The sequence below is a fragment of the Talpa europaea genome (genome assembly GCF_964194135.1).
Source record: "Talpa europaea genome assembly, chromosome: 2".
Lineage (NCBI taxonomy): Eukaryota > Metazoa > Chordata > Mammalia > Eulipotyphla > Talpidae > Talpa > Talpa europaea.
Window position 1 is genome coordinate 83,108,496 of NC_140068.1, and position 21,767 is coordinate 83,130,262.

The 21,767-nt window shown below is 36.8% G+C and overlaps 1 protein-coding gene across 1 annotated transcript; it reads left to right on the forward strand.

Moving 5' to 3' along the window:
• Positions 1-770: 770 nt before the first annotated feature.
• On the forward strand, positions 771-16,140 carry LOC311187526 (cytochrome P450 2K1-like; the record flags this gene model as incomplete). Its single annotated transcript, XM_084258917.1, has 9 exons — positions 771-878; positions 2,542-2,704; positions 5,707-5,856; positions 7,753-7,913; positions 9,209-9,382; positions 9,989-10,130; positions 10,473-10,657; positions 13,291-13,432; positions 15,959-16,140. The coding sequence occupies 9 exons, from the start codon at positions 771-773 to the stop codon at positions 16,138-16,140; spliced, it is 1,407 nt and encodes a 468-aa protein (XP_084115043.1).
• Between the last annotated feature and the right edge of the window lie 5,627 nt (positions 16,141-21,767).

Sequence of the window (21,767 nt, forward strand, 5' to 3'; positions counted from 1 at the left end):
CATAAGACCTGAAACCATAAAATACATAGAAGGAAATATAGGTGAAACTTGAACATTTTTTAAGAGAAAAAGAAGTTTAACAACATGAATACATCCTCCATACATATGAAGACTGAGTAACTTATCCACGTGATTCCAATCTCCATCTTAAAAAATCTTCATCAAAGATAAGGGACATTGAAGAAAGGAAGAGAAATAGAGGGTTACCAGAAAAGGGACAGTAAACAAAGGAATGGCTGTTACACAGAATTGGAAGAACATTAATATTCTGGTGTGATATTGTTATTTGAAGAACCACACACAGACTATGCTGTACCTTAATAGACAATACAACTGATTGTATTGTGAAAGTGTAGATTTCACATTGATGATTAAATATGGTGTATTTCTCTAGAGTGTTAAGACTAATCCCTGGTTTACATGAAAAAAAAACCCTCCGTTCCTTATTAGAGGAATAAGACAGATTATACTGAGAAATAAAAAGGAGGAAAGGGGAAAGGAACTTGAATAAGACAAGCATACATACAGGACTTAATTCATTCTAACTATAAATTAGACAGTGGACTATATATAGGTTAAAGCAAAATTATTAACAAGTGCCTTCATGTTTTTGATTTATAATTGAAGCTGCTGATTCTATTTGGTTGTAATCAAATATTTTTATTGCTTTAGAATTACTTCTACAGATGATAATGATGGGTTTTGATTATTTTGTCATACTTTCAATTCTTAGCTTGATTCTTATTTTAATTTTAAATATTAAATTCTTCATGACTAAAGCTCTCAAGCACCACTTTCCTCCAGGACCCAGACCTTTGCCAATCATTGGAAATCTGCACATCCTCAACCTGAAGAGGCCATATCAAACCATGCTAGAGGTAAAAAATAAATTATTATACATTTCATGCCTATTTATAACTAATTCCCTAGATTATGCTTACCTTCATGGGTTAATTAGCATGTATATATTTATAATTGATTCATATCTGTATAATTAGGTAACTACATAGGATTCAAAATTAATAGAGCTGCTTTAAACTCTAAGTTTCTTTCAACCTTGCGTATATATATGTTTTAAATATAATATATCTAAGAATATATATTACCTGGATTATTTATTACCTGTAACCTTTATCTTAACCATTTTGATCTACATATTTCATTTATAACCTACTACAAAGGAAATGAATTTTGATGTTATTCTTGCCTCTTAGTTACCAACTCAAAATTGTACAAAAGGCACAATCAAGAGTATGGCCTAATACATTAAGATGCAGAATTTTAGTTCTTGCTGCCATTAATTTGCTATTAATTTTGTTTATCCTCTTTATTACTTATGACCTAATCTGTGGGGTTTGTGTGCTCTGGGATGATGGAGTGGGTGAGAAGAGAGTGGGTGAGAAGTTGCTAGTGATACACTCAATAGGACATCCCTTAGTGTCCTTCCCAGTCTAGACTAAGCCTCACAACAGACCCCAGAGAGGGTGTGCCCTCCCAGAGACACTCAGATGCCTAAATCAGATTCCTTTAATTCTTTTTTTATGGAAATTCCACGAGGGAAGGAAATGGATACTGTTGGGTTCACCGAGGAAAGTGTTCGTAATGTAATAAAACATTCATTGAAAAAAAAATTGTGCAAATTTATGTAAGAACTTAATCTTTGTCTCATCATCTGTAAAATTACAGGACTTAAGTTACCTACTGGACCAATTATCTCCAATTTCTACTTCAAAGATTATATATAGTTAGAGAGAGAGAAAGAGGTAGAGAGAGAGAGGTGGAAGAAAAGGAGAAAGAGGAAGGGTGGGAGGAAGTGAAGGAAAAAACAAAGAGAAAGAAAGTAAGATGCATCAGATAAGTGATTGAGAGATGGATAGATGGATGGATAAAAATAGATGATGTAATATTCATAATTGGCACCTAACCATAAAGTTCAATCTTCAAGTTTTGAAGGGCAGATATTTAAACTGAGTTTTGTTATATACCTGTAATTTTAAACACTAAAGAGTGTAATTTTACCTCAGTGAACAGCATCATAATATCACTGTATATTTTTATTTACAAAGTATTGCAGGATTTCACTTACTCCTCTCAACCACTCTGGGGAAAAAATAGACATGATGCTTTTAATTATAATTTTACAGGTTAGAATGACTCAAGTAGAATGACTTATTAGGTATTGAAAAAATCAGGACTTGAGTTTTCCGATCTTGGTGTCCTGAGTGGGCATTTTCTGTGATCAAACAAAATATAATGGGGAGAAACCATGGGTCAATTTTATGATGTGAGAGCATTATTTCTATGAAATCAAATACAAAATCAAGTTTAAGGACAATCAATTGATAATGATAATAATTATGGCTTAAATTGGTATAGCAATCACAGGAGTATATTTTGTGAATAAAATAATCCTAACATTGTCATTTCATAGGACCATAAAACTAGATTGTTGAAATTAACTAATTACCAAAGATAAGATCAAGTTCACCTTTTATAATAGCATGATGTTTTAGTACCTTCTCTTTTTCTTGTGCACCAAAGCTCTCCCAGAAATATGGCTCCATTTACAGTATCCATTTGGGACCAAGGAAGGTGGTAGTACTCTCTGGATATAAAACAGTAAAAGATGCCTTGGTTAATTATGGTGATAAATTTGGAGAACGACCACAAGTGCCTATATTTGAAAAAATGTTTGAAGGAAGAGGTAATGAATTTCAAACTTTAAACATATATCATGTGGTTAAAATCATTAAATCAGTTGCCCTATATTCTCTTGCATAGTTCTAGTCATGCCTTAATATTTTCTTCATTAAGATATATTACACAAACAGGATTTACTTAGGAGGAAATGTGTTATCTATGGTTTTATTTTCATTGTACATGATAATCACCTGTATTAAACAATTAATGATTAACCAGCTTCTAGGTGAAAGTAAAATACCAGGGAAATACAAAGATAAAGGAAACTTAAACCACCAGCTTTAAGAGGTCAGTCTAGTGGCTGACATATCTCCATCAAACAATACATTGAGCATTATAAGCACACTGAATCACATTTTCTTTTCTTTAAAAAAAAAAAGTTAGTTTATTTTTAAATGAAGTATTTTGTTTTACATCATTCTTGATTTTTGGACAGTATATTGATTTCTCCCATGAGGTATGGTCACCATAGTTGTCCCACCTCCAAAGCACTGATAGACCATTGCCATAGTCCCATGTGCTCTTCCCCTTTCTTCGTCGATGCCTCATATCCATGGTCAATTTACAAGGTTTGTCTTTGTCTGACTCTTTGTTTGGTTTCTTTATATTCCACACATAAATAAAACCATCTGATATTTATCTTTTTCCTTCTGACTTATTTCCCTTAGCATAATTCCTTCCAGCTCCATCCATGTTGATGCAAATGGCATGAGTTTATCTTTTTTTATCACTTTTTTACCACCTTTTTATCACTTTTATAATATATATACACATATATATACTCTACACTTATATAGTATATATATCACTGAGTATAGTGTGTGTGTATATATACACACATTATACACACACACACACACACACACACACACTACATCTTCTTGATCAGTCTTCTGTTTTGGGACATTTAGGTTGGATAATATTTTCACCTGGATAAAGTTTTATCTTGTTCATGTGAATTTTTGCTAAATGCCTTGTAAAATCCTAATACTCAACATTTGTGGCAGTTCACTAAACTCTTTAAATTATCACATTGGGCCTCCCCGGTGGCGCAGCGGTTGAGCGCTGGGTTGCGAAGCTGCCCGCGGCCTCTGCAGCACCGGTTCGATCCCCGGCTGCTCCCCAGCCACCGGAGGAGGGTCCCACATGGTGCGCAGACCTCTCCTGCCACCCGCTGCTCCCCTCAGCAGTGTACTTTGGTCCTTCTGCCTGCTCTGCTCCCTGCTCTGGCTCTGGTGAATTCTCTCACCCTCCCGCACTTCTGACTGTACCCAGTGCATGTATAAACAAAACAAACAAACAAACAAACAAATAAATAAATAAATAAAAACATGCCTCCATTAAAAAAAAATTCTTTAAAAAATAAATAAATAAATAAATAAATTATCACATTAACTCTTTAACACTAATAAAAATCTCTAGCTCATTAAGATTAACTTAATAACCTTTCAAAAATGGGAATTGTTTCATCCTGACATTATTTTTAGTAAACTAATATTGACTCCTAGTAAATACAACTTCACCATTTTAATTCTTCACAAAACTTTTTAAAAAGTATTTCCCACATTATTTTCCTCAGACTAATAGTTTCATAAGATGTTGCATGTTTTATGTGAGAATAACAGTATCAGTGAGTTGAATTTGAGAAATGTTATATATCATAGACCTTTCTTTGGACTTTTGGGGCATCTATTAAGTATACCAAAGCCTTTGAGAAAATCAAGTCTGTTTAATTTAAGTTAATCCAATTTTTCCAGACCTATTAGTCCTTATTAGGGACATCTTTCTCTTAGAATTACCATTAATATTCCATGATGTCAGCACTGAGAAATAAGGGTAATTCAAGTACTCTGATCTGTTGTTTCTTCTTTTATTCTTTCTAGAAATTTGGGATACCTTCTTGTCACTGGCATTTCTGCTCTTTACCACAATATCTCAAAGATTACTGACTGATTTTATAAAATTATTTTAATTTTATTGCTATCAAATCTAATTTTCCCCCATAAGTCATTCATTTTAGAAATCATTTTTTAACTTAAGTGATCATAAGAATATTATTCGAAGAGGAAAAGGGCAAATTTCACCTCTCCCAGTCTACTAATCCAAAATCATTCAAATATATATGAGCATTATTTAGACTAATTTAGCATAAACAAAATAAAATTTTAATGCTTGATTACCATTACACCATTTTGGAATATTTGTTACTTCACCTTAATAAATTATTTGGTTGCATAACTTGTCCATAAGTCTGTATTTTTCCCTGGTCAGAAAAGACTTTTGTTTCCTATTGTTCAATAATCTCTTCACCAAAACTCAGAAATCCTTTTCCCCATAAAGATAATAAAAAAAATTATTTTCTTATTGAATAACCATTAAGCCTGAATGTGATGCACATCACAGACAACCCTCTAAAAGACTGCAAAGAAAGAAAGAAATCTTACCCTTTCATATAATCAAGTAGATACAACCCATTACAAACATATTCTCAAGATAAGCAATAACTTGTCATCAAGCGAAATAGACAGCATTATTTGTCAGGTGTAGTTAGTTTATCTTACATTCACCTAATAATTGGAGTCACCATTGTGTTAACTGGTTTTACATGAAGGAAAACAAACTTTTCATTATATTATGACAGGTGATAGTTTTACAACTTGGAAAACTTTGCAGCCCACCAAAATTAAGCTCCAACTTTTCTACAGAAACTGACAGATAGGGACACTCTCTACCTTGATGTTTACATTCCAAAGGTTTGTCTGTTTCCCAGGTTCCTAGGAAAGACATTCCTAGGTCCTAAACCCTATCTAGTTTTCAAAATGATATATACATGATTCAAAAAGAGGAGACAGTACTTACAAAGTTTTCTAAAGTAGATGCTGTAAGAAAAAGAGTCTATGTCTCCTCACTTAACTTTCAACAGTGAAAATTATCTCTTTTTACTTTCACTTGTCCTTGCAAATTCAATCTTGAAAGTTTTAATGAAATAATTTTCCTCATTTTAAGGTATTGTCTTCTCTCATGGGGAAACTTGGAAAACTATGAGAAGATTCAGCTTGACCACCTTAAGGGACTTTGGCATGGGCAAATCGGTCATAGAAGACATAATTATCGAGGAATGTCAACATCTTATACAGAACTTTGAGTCTCACAGAGGTGCGTTGAACAAATAAAAACCACATCTTATTTTCTATAATAAAGAAGTTAGAAAAAGGGGCCTCCCCGGTGGCGCAGCGGTTGAGCGCTGGGTTGCGAAGCTGCGCGCGGCCTCTGCGGCGCCAGTTCGATCCCCGGCTGCTCCCCGGCCACCAGAGGAGGGTCCCACATGGCACGCAGACCTCTCCTGCCGCCCGCTGCTCCCCTCAGCAGTGTACTTCGGTCCTTCTGCCTGCTCTGCTCCCCGCTCTGGCCCTGGTGAATTCTCTCACCCTCCCGCGCTTCTGACTGTACCCAGTGCATGTATAAACAAAACAAACAAACAAACCAGCAAACAAATAAATAAAGCATGCCTCTATAAAAAAAAAAAAAAAGAAGTTAGAAAAAGGCATACTTATTTATAATTTTTATTGACAACATTGCTGTGTTCAGCTGTGCATCTTAAGTCAGTATCTGTATATACTACATTAAGAGTTTACCACTAAAAGTTCAATTTTATCCTTCCCCATAAAATTGACCGATTTCATATTCCCCCTCCCTTCTGGTGACCACTAATTTGGTCATAAGATATAGTTGTTTATTATTTTGACATTTCAGACTTGTATGAAAATTCCAAGATATACAAATAATCCAAATACACTTTTATTCCTCGCTAAGATTCCCTGATATCAACATTTTACAGTTGTGTTCTTTCTCTCCTAGAACTGTTTCAGGGTACTTTGCAGACACACTGTCTCATTGCGAAGCAGTCAGAATAATTCCCTGAAACAAAAACAAAAGCATTTTCTTTTGTTGTTTTTTTTTTTTTTTTTGGCAAAAGTACAATTTCAAACAATCTAGATATTAACATTGACATGGTTTTAGAACTTATTCTGGTTTTGCTAGTGTATCATTAATATACTAAATTGCAAAATAAAATGTTGAATTATGCATTGCATTTTGTTGTCATGTATAGAAATGAGGGGAAAAGAATGGTAGCGAGCAAAGAGTGGGGGGAGTGCAATGGACTATAGTGGAGAACTATGGGTGCCTCAGAGGCGGATTTGTTGTGGCAACATACATTTAAAGATATATGAACTTATATCTCTGAATCATACACAATGTTATAAACTAATGTTACCTCAATAAAAATAAATAAATTAGGGCCTCCCCTGGTGGCGCAGTGGTTGAGGACTGGGCTGCGAAGTTGCCCACAGTCTCTGCAGCGCCGGTTCAATCCCCAGCCGCCGGCGAGGGTCCCACATGGCCTGGCAGACCTCTCCTGTCTCACCCTGTGTTCCCCTCAGCAGTGTATTTCATCAGTCTGCCTATTCTGTTCCCCACTCTGGCTCTGGTGAATTCTCTCACCCTCCTGAGCTTCTGACTGTACCCAGTGCTCGTATAAATAAATCAATAAATCTTTAAATAAATAAATTAATTAATTAATTAAATATATTGATTATTCCTGAACTAAAAAAGTAAATAAATGATTTCCTGCTGATACATGTTTAATAATCTGAGTCATTATCAATGACGTAGTAGCATAAGAGACTGAAACAAAGAATTGTTCTGAAGTTCCTTAAAGTAGAATTGCTTTACATAGATGTCCTATTTTTAAACTTTTAAACTTGAGTGTAGCTTACTAAGTTGAAATGATATTTTCCCAGATATTATGCATTAACAACCCCTATACACACACCCATACACACACACACACACACACACACTGAAATAGCTAAGCTGGCATGTTCAAATTCTAGGTCTTTTTCAGTACCCAGTCTAGTCTCCCCTCCATGGAAGACCTCTAATAATCCCTCTCTTCTATGAAATTCTATGACCATCTGTCCAAATTAGTATATAACTAGTTTAACACTGTACATGTAAATATTCCTAGTGTGATTAATAAATTTCTTGTAGGAAAGCCCTTTGAGATCAACAGTGTAATGAATGCTTCTGTTGCTAACGTCATTGTGTCTGTGTTACTTGGAAAACGATTTGACTACCAGGACACCCAGTTTCTGAGACTCTTAAATTTGATTGGTGAAAATGTGAAACTCGTAGGCACTCCTGGAATTCTGGTAACTCTTTCTTATTCACTCAGTTTCTCTAAGATATACTTGATTGTTCAAAAAGGTATGAAAAAGTTTTTATTAAAGAATTGCCACTACAAAACTGTATACTTCATAGAAAATTCTGACAAACCTGCTTAAACATGTATTATAATTTTCCCATCAAAAAATATTGCATTAAAATGATGCAAGTATTTTGTTAATCACACCATGAGATCATTTATTATACGACTTCAACAAAATGTTATAAACTTGGCTATTTATCTTTTACTGATGTCACTAATTATGCATGAAATGTTAGGTAAGTAATGAGTGAAAAAGGAGAAATTAGTAGAATTCATTTGGGAAAGTGAATTTTAACAACAGAGAAGTATCAAAAACCAAAAAAAAAGTAGTTAGTAAAATCTCAATATGTATTAATCATGTAAATTCATAACAGTGCCACAATCTTTTTTTTTATATTTGCAGGTGACAAATTGCAATTTTCTAGATATAAAAAAAAGAGTTTTGTCAAATAGTTCTTCTTTTTGAAAACACCACTAACGATCAAACATATTATTTCACTTTACAAGAATTTGGATTCTGACATTATAAATGCAAGTATACTCTAAATACAGATGGATCAGGCAAATATAATGTCTAATTTGGGCATGACGTTTTATCTCTAATATTTATTAAGTCACTTGGAGAATTAGGAACTCCTTTGAGAATTTGAGAAAAAAAAGGAGAATTTATCTCTCAATAAATGAATACACTGACAAACACACAAATTTAGCAAACTGCGAAATCCTTCCAAAACTCTTTAAGTGTCAAAGAATATTAGATTCAATAATGTTGCTCTATGGGACCCAAAGACAGTAAACCTATTATAAAATTAAAATATAATTATGCTGCTTCTACAGGAATTATTAGTGGTAAATTTAGTGTGTTACACGAAACTAAAATACTAGGTTGATACCTGAAATTATCTGGAATTTTCTGAAAAACACTTAGGTTTACAAGCTCTGACAATAAATTTCACATTATTTTCATATCTCATGTAAGTACATCCACTTCCAAAAACATAAAACACAAAATGAACTGAATACGTAGATCTTACTTTAAGCCATATCAATATTCTTGTAAGATACTTAATTCCTGTGAGATTTCCTTTTCTAATTTAGTCTGCACTGTTAATTGAGATAAAATTCAAATCTATATCAGATATTATTTCTATAATGTTTTCAAAAATAATTGTGTCATTCTTATAATTCATGCACCGTGTATGTATATTTAATTTACTTTGTTGGTTTTCATTCTTTCAGTTTTTTAACACATTTCCTGCTTTGGGACTTTTCCTAAAAAGCCTTAAGACAGTACTCAGGAATAGAGATGAATTATTTTCTTTTGTAAGGATGACTTTCTTAGATTATCGTCATAAACTGGACAAAAATGATCCAAGAAGTTTCATTGATGCCTTTTTGGTGAAACAGCTGGAGGTAAGAGTTTTATTTCAGGGTTACTTTAGCCTATTGTTAATTACTTGGTGTAATCAATAGTATCTGATTGAAAATTATTCCTTTCAAAGAAGAAAGCTAGAATCATTTACGTTAATAATATTTATTTGTACGCTACAATGATGTTACTTATTATAGTTCGCATTCTCGAGTATTTTCCACCACTTTTAAAATCACTGGGCTTTGGGGGGGAACAAGACATATACAGGATCTCAGATATGTCAGCAGCTTTTACAATTAATACTTCTTTTTTCAATATCAGTCAAAATACCCGAGAATTATTACTTAATCAGAAAAACATCATGTTTGGAATATTCTAGTCAATCTATTAAAAACTAATTCCTAATTTTTCTAAATGGCCAAGAACATTTTCCAGAGTTAAAATTATTTATCATTATTAGCCTCTGTGATGTGCTTCACTCTAAAATTTTACACATTTCTCATTTTAAAAAAAATCCACTCCTTTGAGGGAAGAATACAACATTTGTTGTTGTTGTTGTAGTTGTTTTTAATTCATGCTACGTTATTTATTACGGTTGTCCACTATAAAATAATGTCATCACTAATGATATATCTCCCTTTTTTCAGGAGAAAAATACATCTACTAACTATTTCAGTGATGAAAATCTGGTGGCACTGGTTAGCAACCTGTTTGCGGCAGGAACGGAGACCACCGCCTCCACGCTGCGCTGGGCGATCCTGCTCATGATGCGCTATCCTGAGATCCAGAGTGAGTCTCCGCAGTCACAAATGTCTTGCACTGAATGGTGAAGAATTCCACAGCCATTACTGGATACCTTCTGTTTGCACCCTTGGGGACAGTTTGTACCTTTTGTTTCCTTTTAGGATAAGCCAGTAGATGGTGCCCTCTATGTCTGAGATGATCTGAAAATGTCACTACAAACAGGTCCCAGAGGCGCATTAGGTTGGGTCTAGGGGTGGAAGCAGTGCAGGAAAAGGGTGAGCAGAATTCAGGGAGCGCTTAGGTTTGACTTGCACAGGCAAAGAAAATGAGGAAGACTTGCCACAACCCCTCCCACCGCATTAACCACTTTAATTCCATTTGATACAGAAAAGGTCCATGATGAGATAAAGGCAGTTGTGGGGTCCGCGCAACCGCGAATCGCACACCGAACTCAACTGCCATACACAGATGCCGTCATTCATGAAGTGCAGAGATTTGCTAACATCCTGCCCACAGGCGTTCCTCATGCAACGACCACGAACGTCTTATTTAAAAATTATTTTATTCCAAAGGTAAGGGTTTAAGATGGGGAGATGTGGAGAGAGGGAAAGAACAGTGATTCAAAATCACAGAAGCATTAAGATAATCTATCACAGGGCCTCCCTGGTGGCGCAAGGGGTTGGGCACCGCACTATGAGGCAATCCGAAGCCTCTGCAGCATGAGTTCGATCCCCCGCCAGCCGGGGAGCAACACACATGGCACAGCAGACCTCTCCTGTCTCGCCCGCTGCTCCCCTCAGCAGTGTATTTCATTCAGTCTGCCTGTTCTGTTCCCCACTCTGTCTCTGGTGAATCCTCTCATCCCTGCATCTCTGGTCTGTACCCCAGCTCTTGTATGCATAAATAAATACATCTTAAAAAAAAGATAATCTATCACAATCTCGACCTGCCTTTCTTCTCTCTCCCTTCCTTACCCCCCTCCCAACTTGTCTTCTCTCTCCCTACCATACAACAAAAGGTCTCTGTAAATGTAAGTAATAGGTGTCACTCAGTGTCCATCTCTGTATATATAAGTAATAGGTGATACTTATTCTGTGCAACTTTTCAAGGCATTATTATTTTTTATTTTATGATTGAAGAAAATGGGGTTCAGAGAGTTTAAACTAGGTTGGTGTATAAGGAAGCCAGGATTCCAGGAAAGGTGTGCCATCTTACACTTTCACCTTCTCCCACAGTACCGCCACACCTCACTCAGTCCTCACACAGAAACCTGCCCCTGGACCTCTGCCTCCTAATATTCAGACATCTCAGTACAGCTGATCACGTCCACTGGTAAGCTGAGGACACATGCATAGATCGTTCCTAAAACTGAACGGGAAGGAATTGTCATAAAGTCATGCTCCATTCACAGGTCTCAGCACTCACTCTTTTCCTTGGTAATTAGTTCACTGCTCCTGGACACATCTCTGTGTGAACCCAGGGAAGCATGTGAAGCATGTGGACCCCACCCTACACTATCACTTCCTACACTGTGAATATGCCTCAAAGCAAAGGGGCCACACCCATCTGCAGAGCTTCTGTTCTCAGCACACATTAAGCGCATTACTTGACTTAAGCAAATCTGTAACTGAAATGGAAAAACAAATGCAATCAGTTAAAAAATAAAAAGGAAGCCAGCAAGGAAGCAATAATAATGGCAAGATTTTATATCCAGTTATAGAAGAGGCTGTGAACTATTTAGAGCATTGTAACAGAAAGAACCTTGCAGTTATAGGGGATCTAGTTGACCTACCATGCCACTGGGTGTTAGTTTTTTAACGTCCCTGAATCCCAGCCTTCTCTTTTGTGAAATAAAAATCATGCTGTATGGTTGTTATGAAGAGAAACAAATAAACAATAACTGAATAAATAATTGTAAAAAAATACATTAAAGCAGTTGTTTCTGCTCATGACTAGAAAACAACAGATAAGAATAGCTATCTTCAGGGCCTCCCTGGTGGCACAAGGGGTTAAGCACAGCAGAGTTTGATCCCTGGCTAGCCAAAGAGCTACCCACATGGCGCAGCAGACCTCTCCTGTCTTGCCTGCTGCTCCCTTCAGCAGTGTATTTCAGCGCATCTTCCTGTTCTGTTCCCCACTCTGTCTCTGGTGAATCCCCCCCCCCCTCGCGCCTCTAGCCTATACCCCAGTTCTTGTATGCATAAATAAATAAATCTTTAAAAAAAATAGCTAACTTCAATGCTAATATTCCAAAGTTTTCTTCAAGAGGAAGTTGTGATAAACTAAAGTGAAGTGGCGGATATTGTCCTTCATTTAGGGGCAGGCTTTGTTTTATCATTTAATTTTACTCTCAGTATTTAATTGTATCACAATTAAAAATACTTCCTGGGCCTCCCTGGTGGCCTTGGGGTTAAAGTCTTAGAGCTATCACCATTATGGCCTGAGTTTGATCCCCAGCCAGGGAGCTAACCCACATGGTGCAGCAGACCTCTCCTATCTTGTTCCTCAGCAGCGTATTTCAGTAGATCTGCCTGTTCTGCTCCCCACTCTGTCTCTGGTGAATCCTTTCACCTCCTGTACCTCTGGCCTACACCCCAGTTCTTCTATGCAAACAAATAAATAAAAATAAAAACACTCATTAACAACAACAACAAAATACTCCTTAGATGATCCTAAACTGTTTCTAACTATGTAGAGAGCCATGGAAGTGAATTGCTTGTTTTTGACGGACATGTTATATTTAATTGGTTCACTATCACAGTCCCTGGAGGTAAAAGAACAAACCTTCAATGAGCCACCAAATCTGCAGGGAACTGTGTAGATTGTTTCATACCTAAAGGCTCACTGTAACCAAATAAAGGTTACTTTACATCACACAAAACGGAAACTGGGATTTATCAAGGTAAATAAAATGCCATTACCACATAGCAAATGCATGACTAAGTTAGAATTTGTTCCAAGTTCTGGATCCAGTGCTTCTGTTTTTTAGTAGGAACTGAAGGAAAATTTGTTTGAGAAAATAAATATTCCATACTCCGTCTCAATCCCTATCTGCCTCCTTGCCACTCCTTCATGCCCACCTTCTATTTCCTCCTGGAGCATACTGTTTCTCAAAAACTGCTGCCCATGGGAGTCATCCATCTTTAAAGAGTCATATTTTTAGGAAGGAATTTAATCTCAGTCACTTCTAACATTTTTATTCCAGGACACCGAAGTCATCACTTTACTGACCTCAGTACTTCGAGATCAAACACAGTGGGAGAAACCAGACACATTCAATCCAGAACATTTCCTCAGCTCTACTGGAAAGTTTATCAAGAAAGAAGCTTTCATGCCCTTTTCAATTGGTAAGATATGGTACTTGAGAAAAATAGTTTGAAAAGTCTGGAGAGAATTGGCCTTGACTTCGGACTGGACTAAGATTTTTATATTTTTCCATGTGACACAAAACTTTAGAAATTTGGAAGAGAGGAAAGATCAGGGATCTATCTTATGCTCTGTTGGCTTTCAATTGGCTGTGAGACAGTTGGCACTCGAAGCCTGTCTTAAAGGATCCTTAAATAATCCTGTGGCTGAGATCCAGGTAGAGCCTCAGGAACTCCAGACAAAAGTTAAATTTGGGCAGCCTACTTCACTTCAGTAAGAAAAGTGTTGCTTAAATATGTGAAAATACCAGTGTTTTTCTCAGGATTCCTCAGGAAGGAAGTACTGTAATATTTGAAATTCAGGGAACTGAATAATCTGACTCTGTGATTGTCTGAATATCTAAGAACCTGAAATGAATTCTTCTTCATTCCTGGGGAAGAGTCTTAACAAAATTGTGCATTAGCCCCTCCACTTATACAAACAACCACTTAGCTTTAACTTTTGGAACCCCATTCAGAGATAGGGAAACACCAGCCACACTAAAGATTGACACCACTAATAACAGAGATGCACAAACCACATTCATTCTAATTTATTATATACGCACATAGGATAATTAGAAGAAAATGCTACATGTATTAATAACTCCTATTTTAAAATTTAAAAAAGATTATATCTTGAACCAGAAAAGTTAAAGGAAATAAAACAATCTATATATAATTTGCAGTGTTGTGAAATCAATTTCTCTCAACACTTCCTTAAATTATAATTTTTGAGAGAGGGAGGGAGGGGTGGAGAGAAGGAGGAAGGAAAGGAAGACCAGCTAGAGTAAAATTAATACCTATTTTGGACAAATGTATTTTATAAATAATACTTTAAATTAACATGTAAAGAGGAGAGCTGGAGGGAGGAAGATCATTTTAGAAATTATTATAATCTAGTCTTGGAGTATGGTTATTTTCATTTAGGAATTAAGAGTAGGGAATTAGGAGGCCTCCCTGGTGGCACAAGGGGTTAAGCACCACACTATGAAGCAATCTGCAGCCTCTGCAGCACGAGTTCAATCCCCTGCTGGCCAGGGAGCAACCCACATGGTGCAGCAGACCTCTCCTGGCTCGCCTGCTGCTCCCCTCAGCAGTGTATTTCAGTCAGTCTGTCTGTTCTGTTCCCCACTCTGTCTCTGGTGAATCCTCTTCACCCCATCCTCTGCACCTCTGACCTACACCCCAGCTCTTGTATGCAAAAATAAATAAATCTTTAAAAAAATTAAAAAATAAAGCAAGAGGTTCCAGAGGCATAGCTGGAAGTGCTGTCCTCCATCACATCTTTGGCCTGTACCCTAGCTCTTATATGCATAAATAAATCTTTAAAAAAAATAATACCAACATCTCTCTTAAAAATCTTCAGCACAATGTCAGTTCGATGGCTCCCTCAGAGTTAGGTCTGAGACTAGCTACCTCATACTCCATACTCTAGCCAGAATCAAATTTCTTTCATTCCTCAAATGCATTGTAGCCCTTCCCACATATTCCCCCCATCTAAGAAGGCTAATTTCTGCTCACACTTTGTACAAGAACATAGATATAAAGTTTTCACACATACAAAAAGCGAGTCCTCCCTGGCTCTCCCATAGGTACCTTTCCTATGTATTCTCATGACACATTTGGCGTTACCTGTCAACATTTTTCACATTGAAATGGCAATGTTTAATTGCTTGCCTCCCTTATGGGAGCTTAAAGATAGAACTGACTTATATATTCAGTTTTGTGTTTCCCATACTTAACCTGGGAAACAGAGCCCCTTCAAAAGAGATGAAGTAACCGCTTTTTTTTGGTAAGATTTATTTTTAGGGCCTCCCCTGGTGGCGCAGGTGGTTGAGTGCAGCGCTATGAAGCTGCCCACAGCCTCTGCAGTGCCAGTTCGATCCCTGCCGGACGTGGAGCGCCCCACATGAGCGGGCAGACCTCTCTTGTCTCGCCCGCTGCTTCCCTGAGCAGTGTATTTCCTGTTGGTCTGCCTGTTCTGTTCCCTGCTCTGTCTCTGGTGAATCCTTTCACCCTCCCGCACATCTGGCCTGTACCCTGGTTCTTGTATAAATAAATAAATCTTTTAAAAAATTATTTTTATTTATTTATGCATACAAGAACTAGGGTGTAGGCCAGAGATGCAGCAAGTGAGAGTGAGGAGCAGAACAGGCGAATCTACTGAAATACACTGCTGAGGGGAACAGCAGGTAAGCCAGGAGAGGTCTGCTGCGCCATATGGGCAGCTCCCTGGAGGAGATCAAACTCATGCTGCAGTGACTGGCCATAACTTGATAGTGCTGAGTGCTGAGACTTACCTCCTGTGCCACCTCCCCAAAGTGACCAATTTTCACACATTCTAAAGTAGGAAAAATCATACCTGGATGGATTTTGTCTTTGTTGTGATTGTTTTTCAGATTTTGATGCCAATACAGTTTATAACCCTTCACTATGTTTACCTCTCCACCATGTTCACCTCTCCAGGTCGCCGGATGTGTGCTGGCGAGTCACTAGCCAAGATGGAACTTTTCCTTTTCTTCACCAGCCTCATGCAGAAGTTCACCTTCCAGCCATCCCCTGGGATCTCCCATCTGGACCTGGACCTAAGCCCAGACATTGGCTTCACCACTCGACCAATGCCTTACAAGATATGCGCTTTGTTCTAGATGTAGGCTCTGCATGAGAGCTGCAGCCCAGGTTTTTGGTGTTGTCTTGTGGCCCTAAGCATGGACTTTCATTTCTGGATTTCATTGCTCATTATATTCTGCTGAGCATTTCAGCATTATGTTAAGTAGTCAGCCACATATTTGCAGAGGGTTCTCATGGCAGATCACACTGAATCCCTGTGCTAGTCATTATACTAGAAACCTCCTACTGCCATTCCCTAAGACAAAGCAAATGAACAGAAATTTGATAAATAGAACCTTCACTTGGTGCTCTAGAGTTTTGACCCTCAAACTGAAACTATCCTTTTCTTCCAAGGCATATGAGATGGACCTAAGTATCACCCATCAATAGTTCTAATTGGTCAGGTTGGAGTGGAAGGGGAGGCACGTTTAATGTTGTGTCCTGGGATGCCCATGAACATCTTCAAAGCTGCATTGAAAAAAATTCAACACTTAAATAAAGATAACAGTAAATATAAGACTTTTTTTTTTTATTCTGGGAATAGCCAAAAAGGATGTTTAATAGTAGATCATTGCTTGTGAATACAGCTAAGTTACTGAGGTCAACAGTGAAGCTTCCTTCTCCTGACTTAATTGGAATTTGAAGACCTCACATCTGGGTTCAGTGCTCTGAAATTCCAGTAAAGGTCTATGCAGGAATTCTGTCAGCAAAATAAAGAAATTGTTGTCAGTTCACCTGAAACTAGAGCATCCTTAGCCTTTATGAAGTAAAATGTATTTCATCATCAATATAAATACTATTCCTCTGCTCTTATCTGAACTTTGTTAAAGCAAAAATTACACTGGATAAAGTTAAACAGTCAAGAAAGACGTTATTCAAGGGTATTGCAACTGGGAAAAAAGGCCAGAATTTAATCTGAACTCAACTCTGTTGAAACAACATGAGGAAGTTTTTCAATGCTGAGGTGAGCTCATGGAAAAGCACTGGAGGATGTTAGCAGTGAGGTTGATCAGTGGCATATGTCCAGCTCTCTGAGTTACTTCTTAATTGTTTTTCCTCTGTGACTAGAGCACTTATCTGTGTTTGCTAATTAGTGTCCATTGAAGTGAGGCTCCATCCTCCCACAGAGACTTGGAGATAGGGGTGCTATCTTCTTTGATGACATTTCAAAAGGATGACTCCCAGGTTCTTGAGAAAGATAATCCTGGATTATAAAATTGATTTTTGTAAAATTGAATTATTGTAAAAGAGATTTTTTAAAAAGATTTACATTCTCAAAGGGTCAGAGAACACTTTATAACTGAAAGTTTTCTCAAGTAATTGGCTAAGGAAAGGGAGGTCATCCCTGGTGGTGCAGGGATTAAGCTATCGCCAACCACTGCAGCTTGAGTTTGATCCCTGGCCAGGGCCAGGGAGCTAACCCACATAGCTCTGCAGTCTAGGGAGCCAACCCACATGGCTCAGCAGACCTTGCCTATCTTGCCCGCTGCTCCCCTCAGCAGTGTATTTCAGTAGATCCACCTGTTCTGCTCCCCACTCTGTCTCTGATGAATCCTCTCACTCACCCACCCCACACACGTATGGCCTACACCCTAGTTCTTGTATGCATAACTAAATCTAAGGAACTAGAAAAAGGAAAAGGGAGATCAGAACCTCTAGTAGGGAACAAACCTGTCTATACTTTAGTCAAACTGAGGGGAATCTTAGACCCTCTTGGTCATCCCCAATAAAGCATTTTCCACAAAACCTTTTTAGAACAAGTTAAATGGAGAATAATCAGGGGTTCCCTGACTATTAGGTTAAACTAAACAAAACCACATATGATAAAGAAATGGGACCTGTTTATTTTTATTTTAACTTAGCAAGTGAACACATTCAAGAGGTAATTGTATTTCATGCATTGCACTTTGTTCATAACTGGTGTTCAACAATATATTAGTTAATTCTAAATCCATGATTAATTAGTGGACTGCTTTCTCTCACACAGGAAATAATACAAACAGCTTTGCTTAGACATCAGGAAATCTGTCTTTTAATTCCAATTCTTCCAGTTCTCCATTTTTATGTCTTTATAGCTACATATTAGCAGTGACATACTTAGTAAATCTGATACCAGAAGCAAGAAATTTTTAATACCAATGTGACTAAATAACATTTGGTAATAGTCATAAGGTAAAACAAATAATAATTTTAATACTTTGGTTAGTTTGATATAATGATAACTTATGTAAGTCATTGTCAAGTAAATAAAAAAATTGTCAAGTAAACAACAAAACTGAAAATTCTATAAATGAAACAGGAAAACTACTAAATTATATTCTACTCTTGTAATGTTTTATTGTCTTGATTCACTCTTTAGTTTTGAAATGGACAATAACTTTCTTGTTAAATAAAATATTCAAATCCAATAAAATAATTCATGTGTAAATTACTTCTCAAACAAAAAATATTACATTTGCTCTTTTCCTATTTTTAAGTTTACACATAGTAAATCTCAGTCAGAAACTGAAGTACCTCAAGCTCTTTTTAAAAAAATCACTGCAAATTAAAAAACTAGCAACAACAAATGTTGGCGAGGGTGTGGAGAAAAAGGAACTCTCCTGCACTGTTGGTGGGAGTGCAAACTGGTCCAACCACTATGGAGAGCTGTGTGGAGATGTCTGGACCTACTAAACATAGAGCTTCCATATGATCCAGCAATTCCACTCCTAGGTATTTACCCAAAGGACACAGAAACATCAATTCCAAAGAGCACCTGCACCCCTATGTTTATAGCAGCACTATTTACAATAGCTAAGCTTTGGAAACAGCCCAAATGCCCAAAAATAGATGACTGGATCAAGAAGATGTGGTACAAATATACCATGGAATATTACTCAGCATTCAAAAAAGATAGACACATGCAATTTGCAGCAACATGGATGGCGCTGGAAGGGATCATGCCCAGCGAAATAAACCAGAAAGAAAAAGAAAAATACCAGATGGTCTCACTCATAGCAGGAATCTAGAAAACTTAAATAAGGGACCAGGAAAATGAATAACTATAAGAAAGTGAAAATCAAAATCAACAAAAAACTATGAACCAGAGACACTCTATGGGGGTAGGGGGTGGGAGGGGAGGGCTTGGGGTCAAAATAAGGGGGTTGCAATTGTATGGGGAATATAAAAATAAAATTTATTATTAAAAATAAAATCACTGCAATTGTTATTATTTATCTTAAATCTACTCTTGAAATATAAAGAGATTGTAGATATATTCCAAGAGTTTGAAAATATACTCCAAGAGTTTGAAAAATTTTGAATCTTTAGGGATTTAATCTCAAAATGAATGCATGTAACTAATTCTCTGTATGTGCCAATGTCCGTGTGTGAGAGAGAAAATATAGAGGTATTAAAGAAACACTTATTGTTTGTCTAAAGTTTTTAAAAATGACCTTCCACAGAAAATTTTAATGTACTATTTTGAAGGTTACAGATTTATTATTAAATTCAAACTGTAATCAAAATTTTTTTTGAATTTTGATCAGTAATAGGTTTTGTTTCCAGAGCATGATTTTTATCACTGAACAGATGTGATGATAAAAAAGCAGACAAATTTTTAGTTCCACTTTATCATTGTTTTAAAATCTCTAAATACACACTACTTATTGATCATCCCTGGGATGAATTCTGCCTTAGCATAGCACAGAATAGAAATCACAGAATCACCTCTCTTTACTTCAACATTTTGATGATAAGATTTCACTTATAAGTTTGTAGACTTTTTCATCCCGCTATGTTGGGATAGAGAAAAGGTATAGTGTGAAACTGACAACTCCAGTAATCTGGGTTAATATTGAAGCTGGCTTGGGACATTTGTAGGCAGCATCCTGGCTTTTCTGAGTCATGGACACCTATTGTCAGAGAATCTTTACAGAATCCTTACAGAAGCAGAGAATCCTTCAAAATCCTCCCTGAAAGTGTTATAGGACAACCCTGATAGGAAATGGGTTGTCTGACTGTGGGCCCTTACCTGTGGCTCTTAAAAAGGACTTATAATAATACTCAACCGTGGGCACATGCAAAAAAATTAATAGAGGGTTTATTTACAAAAGAAGGGGAAATGAAGAAATGAATAACTCAGAGAGAAAAAGAGGGAGATAAATTTGTGAATGAGTCCTACCAGTTCTGCTGAGCTGGAATCCCAAATAGCACGTTGAGAGCTGGTGAAAAACCAAGAGACCCCCAAAGCCCACATGTCTGGTTTTACACCAAGCCTGACTGCTTAACTCTACCCTCAGGTCCCAGCAATCCTTCCTTCAGTGATGATGACATTATGGGATTTGTAGTTCTTGATGTCTTGGATATCTTTGGTCTGGAGTAGGGGTGGAGTTCATAAAACCTATTTGGGGAGTTAATTCAGGACATACTTTCCCTCAAACAAAAGTAGACTTGGTTTGGTAAAAATTATCTGGTGTCCTTATACCTACCTACTATATCTTTCCCAAGTAAGATGGATTCAGGATATTCAAACGTACTAACTTTTCTGTGAACCTAGTCGGCTTTCAAAATAAGCTTGAAGTCACAAGATAGTTCTAGAAGTAGGACATGTGCCTAAATATGATCTAGTAAACACAAGTCAGTTTCAGCACTCAGGGTTTTGAACCTGGGATAAATAGTCCAACAAACCAGTCGTAAGATTAGATTTATGCACCAAAAACTTCAGTCATCACTGGTTTACTATGCCTAGGAGGACTCTACACTGTTCTATTTACTTTGTTAGGTGGAACCTATTCATTACATAGACTGTTGGTGTTGAAAGTCAGGAATGACCTATAAAGTATATTTCATCCCATAAAGAAACTACTAACAATGCTGTATTCTGTCTATTTCTAAGAAATAAATGTTACGTGATTTTTTTTCAAAAAAAAGCCAACTGTTCCATAACTGGATGTTACAGAATTCTGTTGACTAGGTTATCTAGTTTCTAAGTCAGTCTTCTCAACTGTCCTAAAATTCATTAGAGGCTGAATATATAAATTGCCACTAGCTAGACCATGTGATAACATATGAAATATACATATATATATTTTTATGTCTTAGTAAAAATCACTGGTTTCAGCTTGATATCTGTTGTGTATCTTCTGTTTTTTATTAATGAAAGATTAGACTAAAGTCTGCTAGGATAAAGGGAACCAGACACTACAACACAATAATAACAGTTAATTTCAAATATTTATTGCATGCCAGGCACTGTTCACAGTATTATTAACTTACTCATAGAAAAAAAACCCTATGAAATTAGTACTACTTAGTCAGATTGTAGTAAACTCCGACCTATAATGTTTGGAACAACTAGCTGGGGAAAACAAACCACAGTCTCTGAGGCTGTCAGTCCAGTAAAAATAGGACTTGACCAAGGACTACTACCTTCACCATTTTTCTTTTTGCACCCTTTCAACTCAGGATGCACCAGAGGAAGCCCCAAACTAATTATATAAGTATCCAATCTATGTAACCCTCCAGAAGCTTCCCCATACTGATTAGCTTCTTATCAGAGCTTACATACAAGAAGCCTTCTTTTTTTCATCAACCCATTTCACATTAGGGTTGCCCTGTAACATAGTTTCAAAGAAAAATTGACTTGACAGACTTAAATAGGCCAAGACTTTTACTAGTACAATAG